At 48.8% G+C, this 22,045-nt stretch overlaps 1 protein-coding gene across 1 annotated transcript in view; it reads right to left on the bottom strand.

The window, feature by feature from the left end:
• tei (irregular chiasm C-roughest protein teiresias) overlaps window positions 1-22,045 on the bottom strand; it is a 185,615-nt gene that overhangs the window by 152,694 nt on the left and 10,876 nt on the right. Inside the window, exon 3 of the mRNA XM_017907067.1 lies at window positions 4,068-4,409. Within this exon, the coding sequence (XP_017762556.1) occupies window positions 4,068-4,409 (342 nt within the window). The remainder of the gene's footprint in view (window positions 1-4,067; window positions 4,410-22,045) is intronic.

Here is a 22,045-nt window from a genome sequence, read left to right as displayed (position 1 = left end):
TCCAGACTCACCGAAGACGGACCCTTTGTCACGCGACACCGACATCTTACACTGTCCTCGTATACAACGAATACCATAAAAATTTCATTTTATCAGAAAACCTAATCCACTTTTCGGACCTCGCCGATAAAATTCAAACGCGATTAACGATAAAAAAAAATCCCCCTGCAAGAACCCTTTGGAGACTTCGCAAAAACCCACAGCGAATTCTCCCATCCCGGAAACTCTTCTCGTTAAAATACATCGTCTCCTGTTCCAAGACGAATTCATCCCCTACGAGTTTACTCGGGCAAAATCGAGTCAGCGTATGAGATATGGGACCAGCCGAAGCGAGAGCAAGCAAACAGGCAAGCAAACTCTCGCAGACAACGGAACGAAAGTAATTCCCGCTCGGTAACTCCGTCGAGTTCCTCGCGATTATACGGGGAGGGAAAAATTTAATTGGAAAAATTTCACCAGCAGCCTCGTGTCATCGCGGAATTCCTGAGACGTTGGACGCGCGAGATTCAATCCGTTTAAACGACCCGTGTGATTTTACGTGCAGGAACGAAGCCAGCTCCCGGGAGGGACGTATAACCGCTTTCGAAAACTCCAACAGGCTCTCCTCGGCTCGTCGAGAAGACAGCGCAAGAAGTTGACCAAGAGAAAATAAGGCGTGCACGCCGCACGTTACCGCGCGCGGTTAACGTTTCTTCCCTTCTTGCTCGGCTTTGTTGTCCCCGGTTGCTTCGTTCCTCAGGGTGAGATAGGGACGCCGGGATCTCTTTCCCGGGCGTGCTAGATTTTACGAGACGCCTGGAAGAAACTAGTTCCACACCAGGGTTGCATCAACCGCTCTAATTTGATCGCAATAAACGGCCGAGTCTCCGGTGCCGCTGGAAAATTTACTCCAACAATAAACGGCCCAGGGCCACGAGCCCCGACGAATTCCCGGCCGTTGCAAAATTTCGAGGAAATAGCCCGGGGGTTAATAATCCGAAAAATGGCGCGCGAGGGTAGTCGTCATCGGAAATTCTCAACATTCTACTTTCTTCCGTTCACCCCTCCGCCAGTTCGCGCCTGTGATCGAATTATTCGCCCTGTTGCGTGTTTTTCCATGCACGGGTCCATGGTATCGTTTCGATCAGGTATCGGACACGGCGCAGTGTCTACGATAATCGTATTTTTTCGTCTCCCAGTCGACCAGGTTTTCCGCCCTTTCTTTCGCAGATGCGTGATAAACGATCTGCGTCCGAGTTGATAGGTAACGTCAGTTCCATTTATCATCCGTGCTATTTGTAACTATATCGTAGTTAATACTCCGTTCTACTTAAGATCGCCGATAATATACTCGCTTCTTCGTTGCTGTATCTATATTAAGTTATTCCCGTAAATAAATAAATAAATCAAACTTCCACGATTATTAGCAGTTTACCTCACGCGCTAAGCAAAGATTCGCTATCTGCGCGTAATTCAATTTCCGACGATGTGCTACGAATCGGATACAGCTGTCGGAACGGAAATATCTGAGACGCGATCGCACGTTCAGCCGTTAATTCGCACACTCCTAACCAGTCGGTTAAATAAATCTGGCGTTACTGAAAATTTCTTCGGACTGTTTCTCCTTGAATGAAATACCCAGCGCGACGCGGAACGACAAGGAAGAAAGGCGAGTTAATTAAATCACGGCATCAGCCAGTTCCACGCGTACCATCCTCGTTCGAACAACAATACTCGTTTCCCGGCGTTCGTCCCGGTTCTAATACCAGGGAAATCCCGCTAGCTGCTACGCTCCTGTCCACCCCTCACCCCATCAAGCGCAGACCAGGCCGGGGGAAAAACGATCCGCGGAATTATAACACTTCCTGGCCGCTCGACTTGAATTAAGCCCATTTTTAAAACGCGCCCCCCGCCACCGGCCGCCGCTTTTTTCGCCCTCCAGGCCCCGTATCGCGATTTCTTCTAGCTAATATTTCAACGGGAATCGTGCTGGCTGCGAAGTCTACGGAAATTAGATCTCGACCGTGGCCACTGGCAATTTCAACGCGGCATCAACTAAATAATACGCTCGTAACTTTTCCTCCGTTCTGCCTCTGTACCCTTCTATCCTCGCTACAACCTTCATAACGACGATATATGCCGAACGAGGCAGGGGGACGAGGGATAAATAGGATTCGCTTGGTTCGAGACGAGACTTCGGGGATTAGACCGCGATAGCGAAAGTATGGGGATGGGATTGCTGACCTAATTGCGAGAATGGCCGTTGGTTTAGGGGTGCGTCCCGGATGAATCGGCGAAACGACGGGGTGAATGTCGTTGAATGTCGATGAACATCGTTGTGCAAGCGTTAGCGTTTCTCTTCTCTTCTTTTTTCCCGGTTCTCGAAAGGTTTCGGCGTAGTATAGGAACCAGCGAGTACGCGCATGAGGGATAGTTTCTCGGACAGGGGGACGCGTGGTGTCGCTATTAATAAGTTTTAATTGCTCGCTGCTCTAAATCCGCATTATCTTGGTAAATTGTTGCAGTCGCAGAAACGGGATACAACTTCCTACGGACCCAGAAACGGGAATACAAATTGCTCAGGTATTCAGGCTTGGGCTCGCGCACGTTATTAAGTAGACTATTAAGTAGCGGTCTTGATCTTTCCTTGATGAATGGATACGGGGATGCATAATGAACGCGATTCCGCGTAATTTTGTATTTTCCTATGTGATATTCGGTACGATATAGGAATGAAACATTAACTCTGCTATTTGCGAACGAGGGAAACAATCTGCTGCTGCGTAATTTTGTATTTTCCTATGTGATATTCGGTACGATATAGGAATGAAACATTAACTCTGCTTGCGAACGAGGGAAACAATCTGCTGTTTTACCGTGAATTTTCATTAGCGTGAAAGCCGTGACCGGTTATCGTCTTTTTTCACCCTCTCGTTGATCGTTTAAATCTATAGAAGTGTCCAAAAATATTCGAATCGTACAAAAGTCGTTGGTTTAAAAAATTTCACCGATTATATATTTTTATATATAAAAAGGGGCAAGCTACGCGCTATTTGGTAGGATTGCTCTCGCGTTGATGAAAGGGGAGAGGTTTTCTATTATTTTATGAAGCATCGAAGGATTGCCGAGCTCGAACACGGTATGTCGGAAGTTTTACGGCGCGGAAGGTGCGGGTCACGAGCGACGAGCGTTTCCGAGAAAAAATGGAAAGGTCGAAGACCAGACGAGACGAGCGAGTGACGAGACAGCTTACGCTGAAACGCTGAAAATTATACGATAGTTTCAGGCCAGACTAAGGTGATGAGACTTCGGGACGAGACAGCGACGATAACTCCGCAGCTGCATAAAGACGGTTTAAAATGCGACATCACAGTTGTCACAGTGTCCGCGCTGACGATCTTTTCGATGAAATCTTACAGCCTGCCGCGAACCGTTTCATTCGTCGTTGAAATTTTACGAGGAACTCGTGTACGACGCAACGGAATATAAATAGAATGCCGGTGAATTCATAAATTCAGCACGAGGCATTGTGCGAACGAAAATGAGACGGCGTTTGTCGGACAAAGCCCAACTACGACTGCATTTCAATGCCGCTTTTGTACAACGCCAGAAAGACGTTTGAATACGTCTCGCGCGTGTTCTAAACTTTCGACTTAATTTGTACCCCGAAATCCGCCCTAGCATTTACCGAAGATCGTTACACCAGACTACGCGTAAGCTCGCTTCTTGTCCAACAAAACTTTGGAATCCCACCTTTGAACCATCGATATACATATTCCAAAACAGCCCCGTGCAAACTACCAGCGAACGACAAAACCACCTACCAAACCGAACCTCTCGATACCAGAGGCAACCATACCAAGGCCAACGTAGTCCCGCAAAAAGCCATTGGACTAATACCCCCAACGATCCTTCGAGCAACTTCCAACGCGACAACCGTAGCCGGATCCACGTATTAGGTAATCTACCGCTAGCCAGGCTAACCAAACTCCAAGCCTGGCTCTAGTCAAAGGACCCCGGAGCTCTGGCCTCGCCTTGTCGGGCAACCGAGCCCAGAAATGAAAGAAATACTCGGTTACGTTACTCACATTGGACGTCCAGGAGAATGCTCGCTTTCATGGGTGTCTTCAGAGTGATGTGACGAGCCACGCAGGAGATCGTGGCGTTATGGTGACCCCTCAGGACCTTAAGGTGAGCCCCGCTGCGTCCGCCTGACGTCGAGGGCAACACGGTCAGATTGTCCGGCAGTTGCTCCGGACCGTCCAAAATGGCCTGAGACAGGGTCATCGACCATGCTAAATCGGGCGGTGGGTTTCCACCCTCGGCAGCACACTCCAACGTCAGCTCGGAGCCCTCCTTCACAGGGACGAACTGGTTACCCGGGTCCAACCGACGACCATCTATCAGCAGGTACGTCCCACGGGGTGCATCTGCAACAAATCCAACCACCCGATAAGCTCTCCGATTCCTGACCCCGTAACGATGAAAAATCTCGCCGGATACACATTCCAGCTGTCCATCCGACGGATTCCACGCTGAAACAGGGTGACTGGTCGAAACGTTACAAGGGGATGAGATAATTCGACGTGGACTCGATTAGAGATTGTCTCATTCGAGCGACTTATTGTTTCCATTTTTGCAAAATTTAAAGTTTCCCGATACTTTTCTTCTTTAAAAGGACATTTCTAAATATTTTTGAAACATGGAGGAACGCATTCGTCGACGTGGAAAAGGAAAACTTAGATACTGTTTCCACTCCTAGAGACATCGAGGGTCCCGAGTCAATGGGGGTTGGTTCCCTCGCGAACCCCTTCCAACGTTTGGGCTAGGCCCCAGAAGAAACAATTCGTTGGCGACTAGACCGTGGGTCAGAGCTTTTCGAAGATATCGTATCCTCTGCACCAACCCCCCTCGAGTGTTAAAGCTTGTCTTAACGCGAAATAGTACCTTCATTCCGCAATATCCACGACGTTTCAGGAATTTTTCTTTACTTCAGTCATCTCCAGAGCTCTCGATCTGAAGCATTTTGGAATTACAAGGCGAGAGCTCGGAAAGGAGCTTCCTCTAATCAAGCTGGAATTTATGAATTCGACGCGCCTAAGGGGTGGGCGATTCGAGCAGCAAGCTGGATTGAAACGCGAGAACAAATGTCTACGAGTTGGTAACAATTACGGAACTCGGCATGAAGCGATATTACTTAAGATAATTGTTCGCGGAAATTGGAGATTCGAAAACAGTCGCAGCAGCGTTTCATCCCCTCGCCGTTAGCGATAATTAGCGCGATACACGCAGTGGGAAAATTGTAACTTCATATTTCAAACATCTTGCGCATTAACCGAAATTAATCAGGTCAATAAGTTTGTAGGGATAAATTAGCAACATGAGATCGCGGGCCTGTACAGATATCTACGTAGCCTAACCCCTTTTTAATGAAAGGATAATAGAAACCCATCGTCGGTGGAACACGCGAGGCTAATGGAAACGCGAGGATTTAAATTACGTCCTTAACAGCTACGTATCTCGCGATGTTACGGCTCCCGTGGAAAATCGGCAAAGTGTTAACCAACGATTTCCCCGTCTCGTTGTTATTCACGAGCATCTCGATCCAACAATGCCGCGTTTTTCCAGCCGGCGCGGAGGTTCGTCGTTACGAGAGCTGGAAACGAGAAAACGTAAATTTATCCCCGAGAGTGGAGATGGGACGGAGAATGGGGGAGAAGAGAATAGCAGTAATAAGAATCATGTTTTCCATCCAAATTGATCGTGTTTATGTAGTCCAAGAGTGTGCCAGGCGTTTCAACGAGATCCCCGCCGTTCCGGAGTTTCGTTTCCCCGCCGATAAGATCCAGTCACGTTCATTAAATCCCTCCGTGCTCTCGATCTTGCCAAAAACTGCTGCACGGGACGCCCAACGAAATGGATTATGGAAAGGAAAACGCGTGCAGATTTTTCGGGGCCATCGAAATTGCCATCTCTGACACGTGTCCCGATTTCGCGTAATAAAATACGCGCTCACCGGGAATACCAATACCCGTTTCGCCGTATATCCGACCTTCCTCTCTTCCATCTTCTCACAACCGAACAATGAGAACAGACTTATCATAACGCGATAAATCTATTCCTGTTGACTCCCCGATTTCGATCCGGCTGCCTCGATGCGGATAGCTGGAAGGGGGACCGAGTCGATAAGAGAGATACGAGGCTTCGAGAGACAGAGGGTAAATCCAAGAAGCCTCGTAAAAATCCGAATGAGAAAATAACGTCGGATTACTGGGATTAAAATTAGGATGATTCGCGAGATTCGTGTCACCCCCCGGTATCCACAAAGACTGCGAAAACAGAGAAAAGCTTCCGTTGATCGGCAAGCGGAGTATCGGGTTTATTCGAAATAATTTCTAGGGGAACGGGGTGGTTTGCAGACATTTGGAAAATACGTCCTACGACTGGTCGATCGAGTTACCGAATCCGCTGGTAAACAGGACAGAAATTACACGAAGCATTTCCCGCGGAGGGGTTCGGCAAAAGGAGAGAGAGAGAGACGCGAGAGCGAGTAAAAAGAGAAAAGGGAAAAAGAAAAGGAGAAGAAAAAAACACGGGAACATTTAGCGACGGTACTTTGTGTCAGATATTTTCCAATTTTTCCGATAGGATGTATCGGGGCTGAAGCGGTTCATTATTCACGGGTCCGTTCACTTCAAAAGGGAATCCGGGGCGAAACAAAAACTACGACGGGGACAGCGCAAGAATCCTTGCCGCTGCTGCTTCCCATTTGCGTCCTCTATCCACAATTTCATCGAGATTTTCGCGATGCCGGGATACACGGTGGACGCGAGGCGGAAAAGGAGGGTGGCGAAGGGGTGGCCGAGAGGCGGTGGGCGAGTCGGCGAGGAAGAGAAAGAGAGCGGAAGCATCCAAGTTTTGCGTTTCATTCGGCGAACTGAAAAAGGTGAGCCTGTCCGCTCGATAAATCTGCACGCGTAGTTTGAAATTTTATTCCACCGTTTTCGCGAAACCGGCGACGTATCCGTTCGAGAACAGGGCCCGAATGCCGCTTAAAACGCCGTGGAAAAATTAATACAAAATCGCGTGGCAAACGGAAACGGGTTTCCCGATATTTCGCCAACGATTCCGAAAAATAAACCTCGCTCGAAACCACGATGAAGATGAACCTGCACTGCGCGACGTCCGAATTATTATTACCGATCTCGAGGACGTTAAACGTCCATCGACCGGTTAATTTCTATGACCGAAATGTGGGGACTCGTCATCCTTTTACGTCGAAGAGATAATACAGGGCTCTCTGATCAGCGAGCATTCGGAGCGGAACCCCAGAGACCGATATTACGAATTCAACAAATTTTAAATTCCACCGTCGATTCCCATCTCGCCCGAATTCCTTCGTTATTAATACCAATTCTCGCCATTTCTCCTGATTATTACCTCTTTGCACCTTTACCGAATATTTCGCGCAGGATGGGAAACATCCCCCGAATCACTCGCAATGGCCGATTTTCGTTCGATCGCTCGATCTCCACCCCGAAACGTTCGACCGAAATACGAGCGAGCTTTGGCCCCCCTCGGAATGAATAAGCGGGCCCGTTAATTCAACGCGTCCTAAACGAAAAGACAGATGGACTCCGGCGTAGAACCGGAAGATCGTATCGTCGGATCTGAAAGCGGACGGTGGAATCTGAGAAAAATCCAGACACACTTTGCATACACTTTTCGCCTCAATTTTCAGTCTAAAAATCACGAACTTGCTCCGTTGGAAAGGTTCCAGATCTGTGTAATGCGATCGCGAATCGAGGAGAGGAAAGGATTCGGAAGGAAAGGAGAGTTCCCTGCTACGCTGGTTATATAATATATTCTACCGTGAGCATACGCTTCTTTCTCCCAACTTTTCCACCGACATGCCGCCATTCTTAACCGAACTTTCGCAATCCCGATCGTTTTTTAATTTCTTCCCGACTCGTCCGTGTTTTACCGGATGTTCGATCGGACGTCCCGGCGATCGATCGTCGAATATAATCGGTAATCATAGCCGATTTCGTTGCTCGGATCATACCTCCTCGCAGGGAATCGACCTAAATTTAAGATTTCCATTTTCAACGTAACCGAGTAATCATCCCTCGATAAATCAGAGAAAGAGCCTTGGCTTATTTCCACTACCCTTCTGTCTCTTCTCGCTTTACATCCCACTTTTCCAGTTTACGCATCTCGTCCAATCTCCTCGTCTTCTCCGGCGAATTATGGTTACCGCTGCCATTTCTCAACACCCATATATCGTATTTCAAACCGTTACTCGTGCTGGCGCCGTCGAAAACATCGCGGAGGTAGTCCAAGAAGAACCAAAGCGACGCGAGGTATCGAAAAGTAAGATAATGTCTCCGGAATTCGCACCGAGACTGTACGACTCGTTCTAAGTACTCGTGGAAATATTCCACGTAACGATGGAACAGCGCGGAAATCGAACGGAGCGAACGAAATTCGATGGCTGGAGAATTCTTTCTTTCAACGCGGAAAAATCTCGTGGAAAACGCGGAAGAGAACGGCGAGGAGTATCGCGGGAAAGTGGGATTAACGAACGCAGTCGGAGTCTATTTTTTCGCTCGTTAAGTCGAATCGGTCCGAAAGGATCGTTCAATCCGTCGTCTGGCGCGGAGCGAACGCATCGCGGATTTTTAACGTAATAAAGTGGAAATAAAGTGGTATTGGCCGGTAACTCGGCGAAGAACTCGCCCCCGACGATCCAGGTCACTGAATTAATACCGGTTTATCTAGCGACGTGCCGTGGTATCGCGTGTTGGAAACGCGCCGGGAGAAAAAGAAAGACCACCCTCGTTCTATCGAAAGGGGATTTAATCGCGACGCGAATCGAATTATATACACCGGAACCCTCGCGTCCAACAAGCGTTTCCGTTACCGTTCCACGCAGGATAACGATTCGTATTTGATTTCTATTTCCAGTGGAATTTCACTGGCAAACAAGCAGACGGGGGCTTATAAAATACCTCGATTGCCGACGATTATACGCTCGGAGGGGTGAGACCGATAAAAGTTCCGTGATTACCGTTCCCTGTTTCGTAGATTTAATTCCCAGCGAAACGCCGGATATAGTGTTTCAAACAATCCTTCTCTTTTTTCTTTTTCATTAATTAGAACTACAGGATCGCAACGATTACGGCCCTCAAAAAATGTTAACAGTGTTTGGGACATAGGACGAAAATGACAGCGTGCAAGGGATATTTTTGTCCTCGACAGAAAATTTTATTTTCACTTAAACGGATAAAAGGAGATAATTAAAAATTCCAATTTGCATCCGTCCGGTTTATCGAACGTCTGTTCCGTGATTATACACCACGGAGATATTCTAAAAACGTATCATCCCCGGCGGTTGAGCCGGTGTATGTGGAGTTAGGTACGTGGCTGGCGTCTGCAGAGAAAGTGGCATTTTCCTGCCGGAATTCCGGGCCAATAATAGGTGCAAGGGTGCGCGGTGGAGCCAGGAAGAAAGTGCACCGGCCGCGTTAATACAGAAACATAACGCTAAAAACAATTTCGAGCGGTGCCGGGCCGCGTTTCGCACATATGGTGCCACGTCTGGCCGAACCAGGAATTCCCCGGGTATCTATGGTTCGTAAAATTTCACAATATCGCTGCGCCGACCTCCTTCGACGATCGATTTCCCCGCGAATATCACAAGGGGTGCTTGCGTCGAAGTTACAGAGCAAAAATCTAAAAAAAAAAAGAAGGAAAAAATAGAAAGGAAAGAGAAGAGGGAAATAAAAGAAGGAGAAACTCGAGGAAGCGACGAGGAAACATCGATTTTCATGGAAGGCGAATTACAGCCGGTTCCAGAGGAATTCTTTCATAAGGGGTAAATAGAATTTAATAAACGCGTAAAGCAAAAATCGCGAAACTGCGACGAGGAACAGGCATTCGGGATAATAAAGTTTCCCAGAAGCAGTCACCGGTGTAGAATTCACGATTGTCGCGATTAATAAAGAATTATTCCCATCGAGGGAAACGAAGGGGCGTAATGTCGGTCGAAATGAACCGTGAGTAAACATGATATCGACGAGGCACTTCGCGTTGAGTTACTCCGGAACAGGGAAGAACACTTCGCGAGTAGTTTCCCGGGACGACGAGATGCACGCGTCTGACGAATTTCTCGGTTGTACCACTGAAACTGACGCTTGACTAGATACTTGGCTAAGATTCGCTCCGGCGGATCCCGCTACTCGTGCACGACGCGATACGCGACGCTACTTCACGGTCAAAGTAACGTTTCGGGAATGAAAAGCTTAGGCTACGAGGATTCGAGAGATTCGCTTAACAACGCGCTTGGTAATCGCCTCTTTCCTCGATCCGAGAAAACGACTGTCCTCGCGAGTTCGTTCCATCTTGTCGACAGGAAAGGGATTTCGCAAAAAGTCGCTTCTCTCGCGACGATCATCCTATGCGGCTTTCATTAACGAAACTCGCGTCGCGATCTCGGCATTAAGCAGGTGTCGTTTGCAAGGGGCGTGATAAGGGTGACGCGAAGGAATACGGGTCAAAGACTCAAAATATGCTCTTAGAAAGGTATATTTCACAGGGAGGTCTCTCACGAACTACCTGCTGATGCCTCCTCACACGTGGTGATCTACAGAGATCTATTGCGACGCGTGGGATATCGCGATCCATTTGTCAGCGACCGCTGGGGCCCGTTTGTCGTTGATTTTCTTACGCAATCGAATTTATGGGACGATGAATCGCTTAGCTTTCATTGTCACGGTTGTCGATGATTTTCTTACGCGTTCTAGTTATCGCTTAGCTTTCACTGCCACGGCTGTCGTTGCTTGGACGACTTGTAATTTAAAGAATCCTGTTAAAGAATCCTGCTACTATGCTGGTTTCCATGGTAAAATATCTGATCGAGATTTAAAAATCACCGCGAAGAGATTTCGTCCAGATTCGAGCCGGATTCGTGCCAGATACGTGTTCGGGTTGCTGAAAATCTGGCACTCGATTAATTATTGTTGGCCGGTATCTTTGAAAGCGGTCTAAGAAGGTAGAGAGAGGATCGAGCTTTCGAGGATGTTGCCGAGTTGCCGATAGGCAAGCTCGGAAGACGCGTTAAATATTCAGAACCAGCCACGTCATTCGAGAGGAAAGGATGTTTTTGAAAGTCTTTGAAGGTCTTTTAATCGGCGAAGAAAACTCGAGCTACTTAAACGCGGAAGCTCTCCGAGTACTTTTTCTTTTTAAACAAGTCGTTTTTCGTGCCACGGTATGGGTTACCGGTTTATAAATTTGCGAGGAGAGGGATGTGCTTTAACGTTTCACGAGACCGGATACTACGAGGCGTTGATAATTTATTAAGGAAACGAATTCGATAACCGACGCGAAGAAATTTCAAGATTATCGAGGCGCTCTAACGAATTTCGTGGCCTTCGGAATTCCATTATCTTGTTCCATTTCGTGCCATTAGTCCGACTATACCGGACCTACTCTACTTGTATGACCGTGAACACCGTCCTCTGAGTCTTGTCCTACCACCGTCTTTACATTACTCGTACGAGAATAGTCCGTGTCACAGTCCGGACATACGTCGTCTCGAGCTACTTGTTGGATCATATATCGACCACTACTACTTGTCCACCCGATTCGCGATATTCCCTCGATCAAGGGCTCCGAGACCAATTTCGCGAACCTCGGGAACGATTCCGATTACTTCCAATTTAATCTCGTCGACTCGAGTCTAATCGCGTTACTTAATGTCCAATTTTCCGAGCTCGAGTGCAACTTTTGCGAATTCCGAGTCCAATTCGGAGACCCCGAATTTAATTCCGCCGACTCGAGTGTGATTTCCTTCGCAACAGTGAAACAACGTTTAACTTTGATTCGTATACCGAGACCTCGAACTTGATTTCGTCGAGTCGAGTGTAATTTCGTTTTCAATCGAATCGTCCGTGGTGCAATTTCGCGGCGCTTGAGTCCGACTGCGAATTTCGACTCGGACTCCGAGAGCACGAGTTTAATTTCGCAAGACTCGAGTGTAATCGCGTCACCCAGTGTATAATTTCGAGACCCGGATTATGACATCGCGAACCTCGAATCCGATTTCGACGTCACGAATTTACCCTCGCTACCCCTAGCGTAATTTCGCTCGCGTGAGCGTGATCGCGTTACTCGAGGTGCAATTCCGAACCCCAGAGTGTGATTTAGGAACGTCGAATTAAATTTCTCGTGTATTGAGGATGTTCTATCTTTTACTGAGGATTATTCGAGTGATGCTTTAGGATGTCTAGGTGTCTGTGAGTCATGAGCACTCTTTGTGAAGAAATAAGACGTTGTCCCGTAGACTCGAGCCTTCGGTTTTTAAATGTGGATGTAGAAAGGAGGCACGTGGACTTCGGGGTTTTCGATGGAGGTGAAGGTTCATATGTTTATTAATGATTTTTAATATTACACTAAAGATCAGCTCGAGTGGTATTTGGAGGGTGAGAGTGTCCGCGAGTCTTGAGGCTTTGGTAATAAAGGAATAACTTTAGCCTGGTCATTCGATTTTTGGGAATGAGTGAAGGGAAGGAACATCATCGTCGATGACCGTCGGTGTATGTGGTGCGGAAAGATTAGCCGCTACTTTCTCGCCTTCTGACCAGACTCCGCTTGTCCTAGCTCCCGACCTATCCTCCTCCCAGCGCGCGCATTTTTGAATTTCACCGACCCCCGATTCCACCAGCGAAAAGGAAATCGTTTCTATTAACATACGCTACCCCGTCCACGAAATTCGCGCCAATGCGACGGCAAGATGCCACGTTCCCGACGAAAGTATAAATTGATTTCCGTCGAATTTAAGAAGCAAGGGTTTCCATCGATTACGCGAGTCGATCCGTAGATCATCTCCCTTGGCTTCGGGTTCGCGTTGTTACTCTTGGGGATAGAGGAGATAGAAAGTAAATATTGGACTCGCAGCGGGTCCTTTGAGATAGATCTTTGATACCCCAGCTGCAAAACTAGCCTTAATTTTGGCAGAATATTAGTCTTCGATACGCCGAGGTAAACGAAAAAGATAAGATTCGTAAGAATTCGAGGGAATTTTGAGCAATTTCGAGGAATTTCGATACATCTGAAATCCATTTACTCGGTTATTTTCCCCGCGCGCGAAGTTCCTTGATTTCATGCATATTTTCAATCAACGCTGGCATTGATACGATTTCCCTTCAAATAATTTTTGCCACCGGTCTCGCAATGAATTAATTACTTTTTGCCGAAGCGCCGAATGCATTATGGAAATACGAAGAATAAATAATCAGTTATTCGGCAGGTAATTTTCAAAGGATTTAATAATTAACGTTTTATTTTAAATTCCGTATATAACGAACCGAAATCAAATTACAACGATTCGATGCGATTACGAGTAGAATTTGTCGGGATAAAATACGAAAATGTAACGTTTTATTTTTGACGGCGTTTCCATTCGGTTTCCGGGGATCGCGATTCGTTGCGAAAATTGTCCCACGTCCGAATCACAGCGGAACGTAGACCACGAGGAATCTCGTTAACGATTCTAGACGGTGTTGGGAAAAAACGCTCGTGGTAGAACGAATGGCAGGGAATTAAAGGTAAAATAGCGACGCGGGTGGCGTCTAAGCGCGAAACGCTTACGAGTGGCCGTGCAGGGGTCGCGTTTGCATGCGAATGCTCGAGGTTCGGCCGTACAGCTCGCCACCGAAAAGAATACCTCGTTGCGTTCCACGATGCGCAACAAAGGCGCAACAGGTGCGCGCAGCACACCGGAAAGAGCGGATGCTCGAAAGAAAAGCTGCGCGAGACGATCGCTTTTCTTTTTCCATCGGCGCGCGTCGAGCATAATTCGTGGTGGTTTGCCGAAATTATAAAGGATGCGAGGCTGCAACGGCGCTCTCGGGCAAATTAACGCGTCGAAACGGCGAGGAAAATTGCGCGAGGAACGAAGCGTTCGCGAACTCTCGACTCGATTGCCGGGAAATTTTCGTGGGAGTTTGGTACGTGGACGGAACGACGGTATAAATCGCGTTGTTTAATCCGCGAAGGGGCGAAGGAGAGACACGGGCAGTCTTCGTAGGATATTACGGTGCAGGAATGATCGACCGCGAGTGACGCCATTATTGTCAGAAATCATTTGCATAGCCGGCCCGTTCAAAGACTTTAAAATCAATTTATCATGCCGCGCGACACTGACATTATTGCGTTCAATATTTCACGAAGGATACAGCCACGGGATATTACGTATTAAACTGCAATTCCAAGTCGCCAGTACATAAACAGCTTAAATAATGCCCGATGCGATTCAGCCTGACAAAGTTTCGTGTCCGGAAACTAGCGGAATATCAATAATTCTAAACTGTTCGTACCGCGGAATGAATATCGAAACAATATCGTCAGAATGTATAATATCGCGCACGGCACGGCCGGCTAGAAAATTCCGGCGTGTAGTTTACCCTCGTTCTACTTAATAGCGCAGCAGAATCGCCGATGTTTGATAACGACAAATGTTTAATCACAGACAACATTCCCGAAGCCACTTCACCGACACACTCCCCGTCCGCCCGGCTATATTTCGATCCATACTACTTACTAGCCAAACACTGACCTGCTCCACTTTCCGGATGTCTGACCGTGCACGAACCTATTTTACTTTCCGCGTGCCTGACCATATGCCCCAACTATTCTACTTCGAGCACGTTCGCCACGAGCGCCGGCCCATTCTACTTTCGCATTCTCGTCTCTGTATCGGACTGTACCACCGGTGCACCGCGGCAGTCCGACTATGCACGCACCTATTTCACTCGCCGCGCTTCGGCATCACTGCGGTTCTTATCCACGAATCGCGATTAAACGCGGATACGCGTTAACCGGGCCTCTCGATCGACGGTTTAACCGTGCGCTTTCGGTTCAAGGGCGAATCTCCTCGAGAGATCTACGGATTTATAGATCCAGCGATGCACGGTCCGCGGTGTAATTAACGTGTAGCGCAAAGCGGTTATCAAAAGTTCCCAGGCACGATGCAGTTTTATTATCTCGCCGAGATAACGAGTTTTCGAAAATAAGGGGCTACGTGCTATCGTGCGTTGGTACAACGCGCTAACTTGCAAAATACGATATTAAATTTTTTAAATAGAGAATCGCGTTGATGTACAATTTCATACGAGATATCGCGAGTACGCGGCTAGCCAGCAAGGTTTTTATTACGAGCTAACACGAATACTATCCGCCCGAGCCGAAAAGTAAATTCGGAAATGAAATCATCGTACGCCGTTACAGCGGATAATATCGCGATTAAAACGTCAAGTACAGGACGGGCAGAAAAATAACGACCGGAACAATGTTCGAGCACTTTCGCGCGCTGTCGGCCGATTGTTCCGAAATTAACGCGCGTATTCACGCCCGGTGAGCTAGCGCAGTTCCAAAATCCAAGGCTGTACGCTCGTTGCAAAAGAAACGCTGCGACGTGCGAACCAGCTTCGTCTGCCACGCAAAACGGATGATTCCCTCTCGCGAATGCGCATATATTTTAAAATCCTCGCGGTGTCGCGTCCGTTCACGCGTCTCGAGCAATCTCTGGCCGCGTCGCGCGCGTGCTGCAATGAAGTGCTTTTAATTATGAAAGTATCCACTCGTTCGGTGACGAAAAAGAAAGAAAAAAGGAAAAAGAAAAAATGGGAAAAACGCGTAAAGTTTGTAGCAACGGTATAATCGAGTCGGCGACCGAAAGCTGTTGCAAATTAGATCCAAACGCGCCGCAACGCTCTGCGTCCGCTCGTGCGATGGAATCATCCGCGCGCGATTTTTCAAACGTCCACCGCGATTCGTTTATTTTCCGCCGGAATATAAAGCGCAACGCTGTTGGCGTATGTTAATGCACGGAAACCGTTCGAACGACCGGAAGCTAATGGAATTCGTGATTAGAAGTAAGTGGAATAAGTAAATGCGCGATCGGACAGCGGGCGAAGTGGAGTAGGTCAACGTTTACTCGCCGAACCTGCTCGCGGAATGCATCCACACGGGGAGAAACAAGTTGCGAGCTGTTCGTGAATTCCTCCGCCGATCGAAGCGTCGCGACGCTCGAGGGTCGGGATAAGGGTGGCGGGACGATTTCGGGCGAAATAAAAATTTCGCGAATCGCGTGGCGCGTCGTGGCAACGGAGAAGAGAGACGCGAAAATGGGGAATTATCCCGAGAAAAATTCACAGTCGAGAAGTTTCCTCGCGCGTCGATATTGCAACACGAATACCGCAAATTACGGCGAACCAGGGCACAGGGGTTGCCTCGTCGTCTATCCAGACAGGTTTAAATTTTCCAGGCGCCTGTGCGAGCACGGTCGAAGAAGCGAGGATTCCTTTAAAATGCAAATACTCCGAGCGAGGAAGGCGCGCCGAAAGAAACGTTACTCCTTATAAACCAGAGATCGTCGACATCCGATAACTCTGGGGGAGAAAAAAATCCACGCACCTGTCGGCGACCTTACGCCCTACTTGCCTCGCGAGGCGCAGTTAAATCACCGGCGGATACAGCGCGAAAACGAACCGGGACTTTTGCCGGTTCGAACGACATCCTAAATCTCGCAATTACCGCGCGGAGCAGTCGTCGAACGATAAATCCGCGCGCGTTTTCGGAATTAATCCTGGAGGGGGTGCGAAGCACGGGCCGATGTACTCCCTGCCGGGAGACCGTGTATCGCGCTGATTAAACGACCTGCAACCGTGCCGCAGCCGCGATAAAGCGCCGAGGAACTGGTGCAACGGCCGAGCGTGACTCCGTGTCGCGTGGCGAATGCATCGATGCGCGTCGCGAAATGACTTATTCAGTTGCCGGAGCCGCTGACGCGACTGGAATTCGCATACGAAAGAGACGCCGGTGGTGTATCGGTGCTTCGCGGATGCCGGAGGGCGAGTTCCGGCTGGAAACGTTCGTCTTTTTACGCTTCCGATCAGCGAGCACAGCTGCGAGTGCTCGCGTCGCGTGGTCGCGTATCTGCCGCGGGAAATCTCGGATTCCTCGATGGATCGGGAATACACGGGGATAAAGGTGAAGCGCGAAGGCTGACGAAGGTGGAGGAAGGGACAGAAGAAGAAGATCGAACGAAAGCAACAACACTGGGAAATTTCAGCCCGCAGCGAGCGACTGGCAGCCGGCTCGACGAGCAAACAGGCAGCCAGGTAAGGCAGCCAGACACCAGCGATGGATGAGATGCTAACGAGACGCGAAACGATCGACTATTCTCGCCGAGGGAGAGAGAGAAGGGTAGTCGGGCGTGAAATGGTTTTCCTTTACCGCTGCAGACTCGCCGAGCGCCGCAACGCTGCCAACGGTCCGAGTTCATCCCCCCGTGCCGAATACGTGAGACGCCTACCAGTCTCCGTGTTTCTCCTACCCGCATCTAACCGATCTTCGCGAGAATTATTGCTTTCTTTTGTACCCTCCGCCCCGGGAGAACCGGTGGCTCAAAGGGACCTCGCCGGGTCTCGAAGAATACCCTGTTTTCTTTGAAGTCTCTCGGCCGGCCGGCCGGCCGACTCACGTAAGTCCCGATATGAACGAACGCGCTGCTCTTCCGGGACCGTTCAATGTTAACGACCCGGGATCTCCTCGGTGGTTGCACTTTGCTTCCGATAGCAAAGCCATTTACTTCCAGACACTCTCGTGTTTATTTTCGTCGAGCAACTGTGGCACGGCTGGGAATTTCCGGAGCGTTGCCGAGATTCCATATCGACCGAGAACTTGCAGACTCGTAAAGAGCGTAATTGAAAGGTCGAAAAATAGAAATTCTTTCTACTTTGCTTCTCTTTAAACCTCATCCCCTGTAATATCGCGTAGGACTCGAGGTAAGGAAATTGGACCAAACACGGGTACCACGAGCGAGAGCCGTGGTTCCTAAATACGGCCCAACGGAAATATCACGGGTCAAGTTCGTGGTTCATTTTCGTCGATGTCTTTCTGTCTCGTTTGCGTGTTATTTTCTGTCGCGTTCGGACGAAATTATGACAGACATGAACCTTTCAAACAGGTTCGAGGACTTTTTCGCAAGTCCTCGGCGATTCCTCGACTTCCCATAGATAAAAACTTCTACGCTACCTAAGAATCTCCGCCGAAGGCAGAACCTGCTAGAAAGCCCTACTGACGTGTCCACTAGCATATCCAAGACCAAACCCTCATCCCTTCTTTTTCCTTTCGTCCTTCTACCTACTACCCTATCACAGTTCAACGACCAAGGGGTACACAGAGATTCAAGACAGAAAGCACCAACGAATACTTAATAAGCAAAGAAAAACTCCCGTGAGGGGGACCCTCACAATGGTATACCTCATACCATCTTAAATGGTAAGACAAGGGGTTAATCGCGCCTCTCGTCTCGTACAATTCTATCACTGCCATAAATATCAACTTCTCTGCGTTTCCCTCTCGAACCTCTGTTCTGATGTCATTCTCTCTCAGCCTCGTCGATTAATTAGACCTCATCGAGAGCGTCTAGCATGGAACGCGCGCTCTATCAAAGGGGCACGGCACGAGGGGCTTGGTTCGATACGACTCGAAGCGCGAAAGCTTGGAACTCGCGCACGCAGGGACAGAGAAGGACGAAAGGAGGGCAAGGGGTGGCGAAAGAAAGAGAAAGAGGAGCGTGGACAAAGAGAGCGGAGCTCGTCGCGTGGTATCAAACAACGGTGATTCGCGGCCCGTTACAAAAGACACGGTTATTGCGCGAGTACCCTCGGGTGGAGTACAGATGAAGTTTCCTCCCGCGGGAGCGCGGGGCCGCTCGCATTCAACGATCCGCCCGTAAACTTTGATCAGCGATGCTTCGCACGCGGCTAATCCGCTAATCTCTCACGTACACGCGATAAAACGGGCGCGAGACCGTGAAGTACGCGAAGGAAACGGGAAGAAAGCGGAAATCGTTCCGTTGAATACGAAGCCGGGTGCGTCGATTCCGAACAAATGCCCTTGAATCGGGGAAGTAACGAGCCGGATCGGCCGTGATTGTTTTTAATTGCGTGAAAAACGAGCGCGAGATCGATGGCGCGGTTTGTCGAGGGAAACTCTGTACGGAATTGCCGCATCTTCGGATGAAAAATTGTCCAGCCATTCACACCGCGATCGTCGCGACACAAAAACGCTGCTAAATATAAAAACGTTGCATAAAGGATTTTGCCCATAATACACGCCAGGTCTACCCGTGGATCAAACAGATCGCTGGTGAAAAATTACGGATAACACAAAAATCGACTGCATCATCATCGTCATCCGTTGCTTTATTCGCGCTTACAAGGGAGACTCTACGTTCGTGGACATCGCCATTGGAACAGTAGTGGATATAAATTATAGTAAATACCTAGTATTGAAAAACCTTAATGGACAAGATACGTATTATAACTTATACCTTCTACTGTTCCAGTGACGATATCCACGAACGTAGGGCCCCCCTTGTTAGTATACAGATACCAAGTAGAACACGCGCGAAATTTATTTCTTTCCTCGTTTCCTTGAATTCCAGCACTGAATAGATTTTCTAAATCATTAACGCCGATAATCGCGAGCTTACAAAACCTTCGGATATCAACGCGCGTAAATATTGCTCGGTTCTCGAGATACCTCCAGAAATTAATGGCGAGCAGTCTCCTTGGCGCGATCCACATCGACTCGTCTCCTCATTCGCGCTCCGTGACAACGCAACTGATTCAAGAGGGTGAGAAAGGGAGAGAAAAGAAGGAAAAGGGACGAGAGACTCGGTCTCATTCGCGGCTCGCTCGTTACAGATCCGCTGGCTGGTGTCAATTTTTCAACGCTTCTCACCCCGTGACCCCTCATTCGTGGCAGAGCCTGTATTTGTCACTCTATCGTTCGCAGCTGGCGAATCTTATCGACTAAGCCAGAGCCCTGGAGAAAAATCGGCGTTCGACAGTCCAACGAGTCTCTAGTCCAACGGAATGGCGAGGAGAAACGAACGAGAAGGACTAGAAGGGATATAAATCTCGCGGTTTGTATCATAATCTCGCGAATCGGGTGTCTTCCATCAGAGACTGGCTTCTCCGTGGACAGGCCAGAAAATTAACACTCCTCCCTCGCGTACCCGATGGAGAGGGTCAACGCTTCCATTATCCAGTAATATTATTTACCTGCTTCCAATTTCCTGGTCAATTGATTCAGCGGTCTCCGGTGAAACGTGATTTACCACACCGCCGATTGGATGGCTTCGCGTCCACGTTACGTGGCTCGGGTTACAATTGCAAAATGATACACGCGCACGCGTTCCCGAACTAGAATTACCCGCGCAGAAGTATTCGCGGTATCCCCGCGGGAATCGAGTACGCGATCCGAACGGGGGACTCTTAGCTCGTCTATTAGATCCCCCTGCGCGTTCCAAAGTCATCCGACGAACAGGTTCCTTCGAATTACGCTATTTTACCATCTACTTTGTATCGTCCGAGGAAAATTTGTCAGACACGACGATGATTAAAGTTGCCGTAACGAGAAAAGTAGAATAACGAAGTCTCGGCACGCGAGTGCATTCGGTTCGTACTGGAAAAGTCTGCGGCACGGCCGCGAGTCGGATGAAAGTTGGTCGACGCGGATCACCGCCGGCTTATAAACAGCGAATCCGTCAGAGAAATAACAGCGTTCGGATGGAGAGTCGGACGGTAACTTCCGCGGCGAAATGGGATACGTGAATGGAGAGGCGAAAGCAGTGTTCGCCGACGTAATAACTTGGCGATGGAATCGAAACGAGGAGGAAAAAGGACGCGTGCATCGGGCGTCTTGGCCGGCACGCTCGCTACGGAGGGGGATGATAGAGCGCGCTTTCGGGGGGCGACCGCGCGACAGGGTCCTCCGGTTCTCGTTATAACGTCTCTCGATTCTTACGATCCTCCTACTCGACGTTGAAGAACCCACTTGACGGCGAAATCCGCGGCCATGCTCGGAACGGGTAATTTTCAGAAAATTCATTAGCCGTGCTCCATCAAAACCGCACGCCCGTGGCCCGAGCGGAAACTTAGCGGTACGCCGGAAAAATAGCCCACCGTTGAGCAAAGTTCTGATTAAAAGTTATGAACGGGTACCGTAGAACCGGTCGTGTGCACTTTATTTACGGGCTCTCGCGTAATTGGATTTCATTTCGCCCGGGAAACTTGAATTCCCGATCCTTTGTGCCGGCGATCATCGGTCGGCAAGCTTAATTCGACGTTGAATCTAATTAACCGTCATCGAACAACCGTGGAAAAATGGCGAGTTAATTAAAACAGTTTCGAGCTCGGATCCTTCACGGTATTCTCCCGTGGGATAGGACGAAGGGCTCGAAGGTGGTAATCGGCCACCGACCAACGTCTAATAGTTTAGACGCGGAGAAGAGCTCGATCGCGTGCTTCGGCGCAGCGGGGGAGCAGGGCAACGTGGAATTTTTTCTCGTGTTCATTTAACTATTTCAATTATGCGCAGGGAAAAGGCTTTGAATTTAATGCACATGTCAGCGCGGTATTCGTCCCCCTTCGATTTTCGATAAGAATTTACCGTATCGGATGTCTAAACAGCTCGGCGAATCGATCCATCGGATTGGCTTTGTTCGGAACTTTCTGCCCCGTGTCCCAGGAAAAACTCGATTTTCCCTCTCGCTGCGAGTTCCGTAACGTAATTGGTCACGGGATGTCGTACTTAAGGGATTATCCTTTAACCTCGTCGTTAATTCTACGCCGAACTGGAACTCGATTACTCGAAACGATAGGTCCTCCCTGCGAGAGCAATCGACGGGGTACCATGGGGTCCCCGGTGGAAATATATCGTGGATGGTGAAGTGCAAGCAATCCTCGATTAAAGTTTCGTCTTATATAAAACGAAACAATTACCGGGGTCTCCTCGCTGCTCGACTTTATCGGCCACGGCCAATCGTTTCGCGTCGATAATAATCGCGATTTATACGCCAAACTATTACTCGCGAGCGTAACTAATCGCACCCTCGTGCGTGTACCTTGGTACAGTCGGTTCTAGGCTGCGCGAAATATCCGGATCCGATTCTTTTCTTCTTTTCTTCCCCCCCCCCCCCCCCCCC

The sequence above is a fragment of the Eufriesea mexicana genome, unplaced genomic scaffold (genome assembly GCF_001483705.2).
Source record: "Eufriesea mexicana isolate 0111107269 unplaced genomic scaffold, ASM148370v2 scaffold6802, whole genome shotgun sequence".
NCBI lineage: Eukaryota > Metazoa > Arthropoda > Insecta > Hymenoptera > Apidae > Eufriesea > Eufriesea mexicana.
The sequence above is the reverse complement of the archived record's forward strand: the minus strand, read 5'-3'. Positions and strand labels throughout refer to the sequence as shown.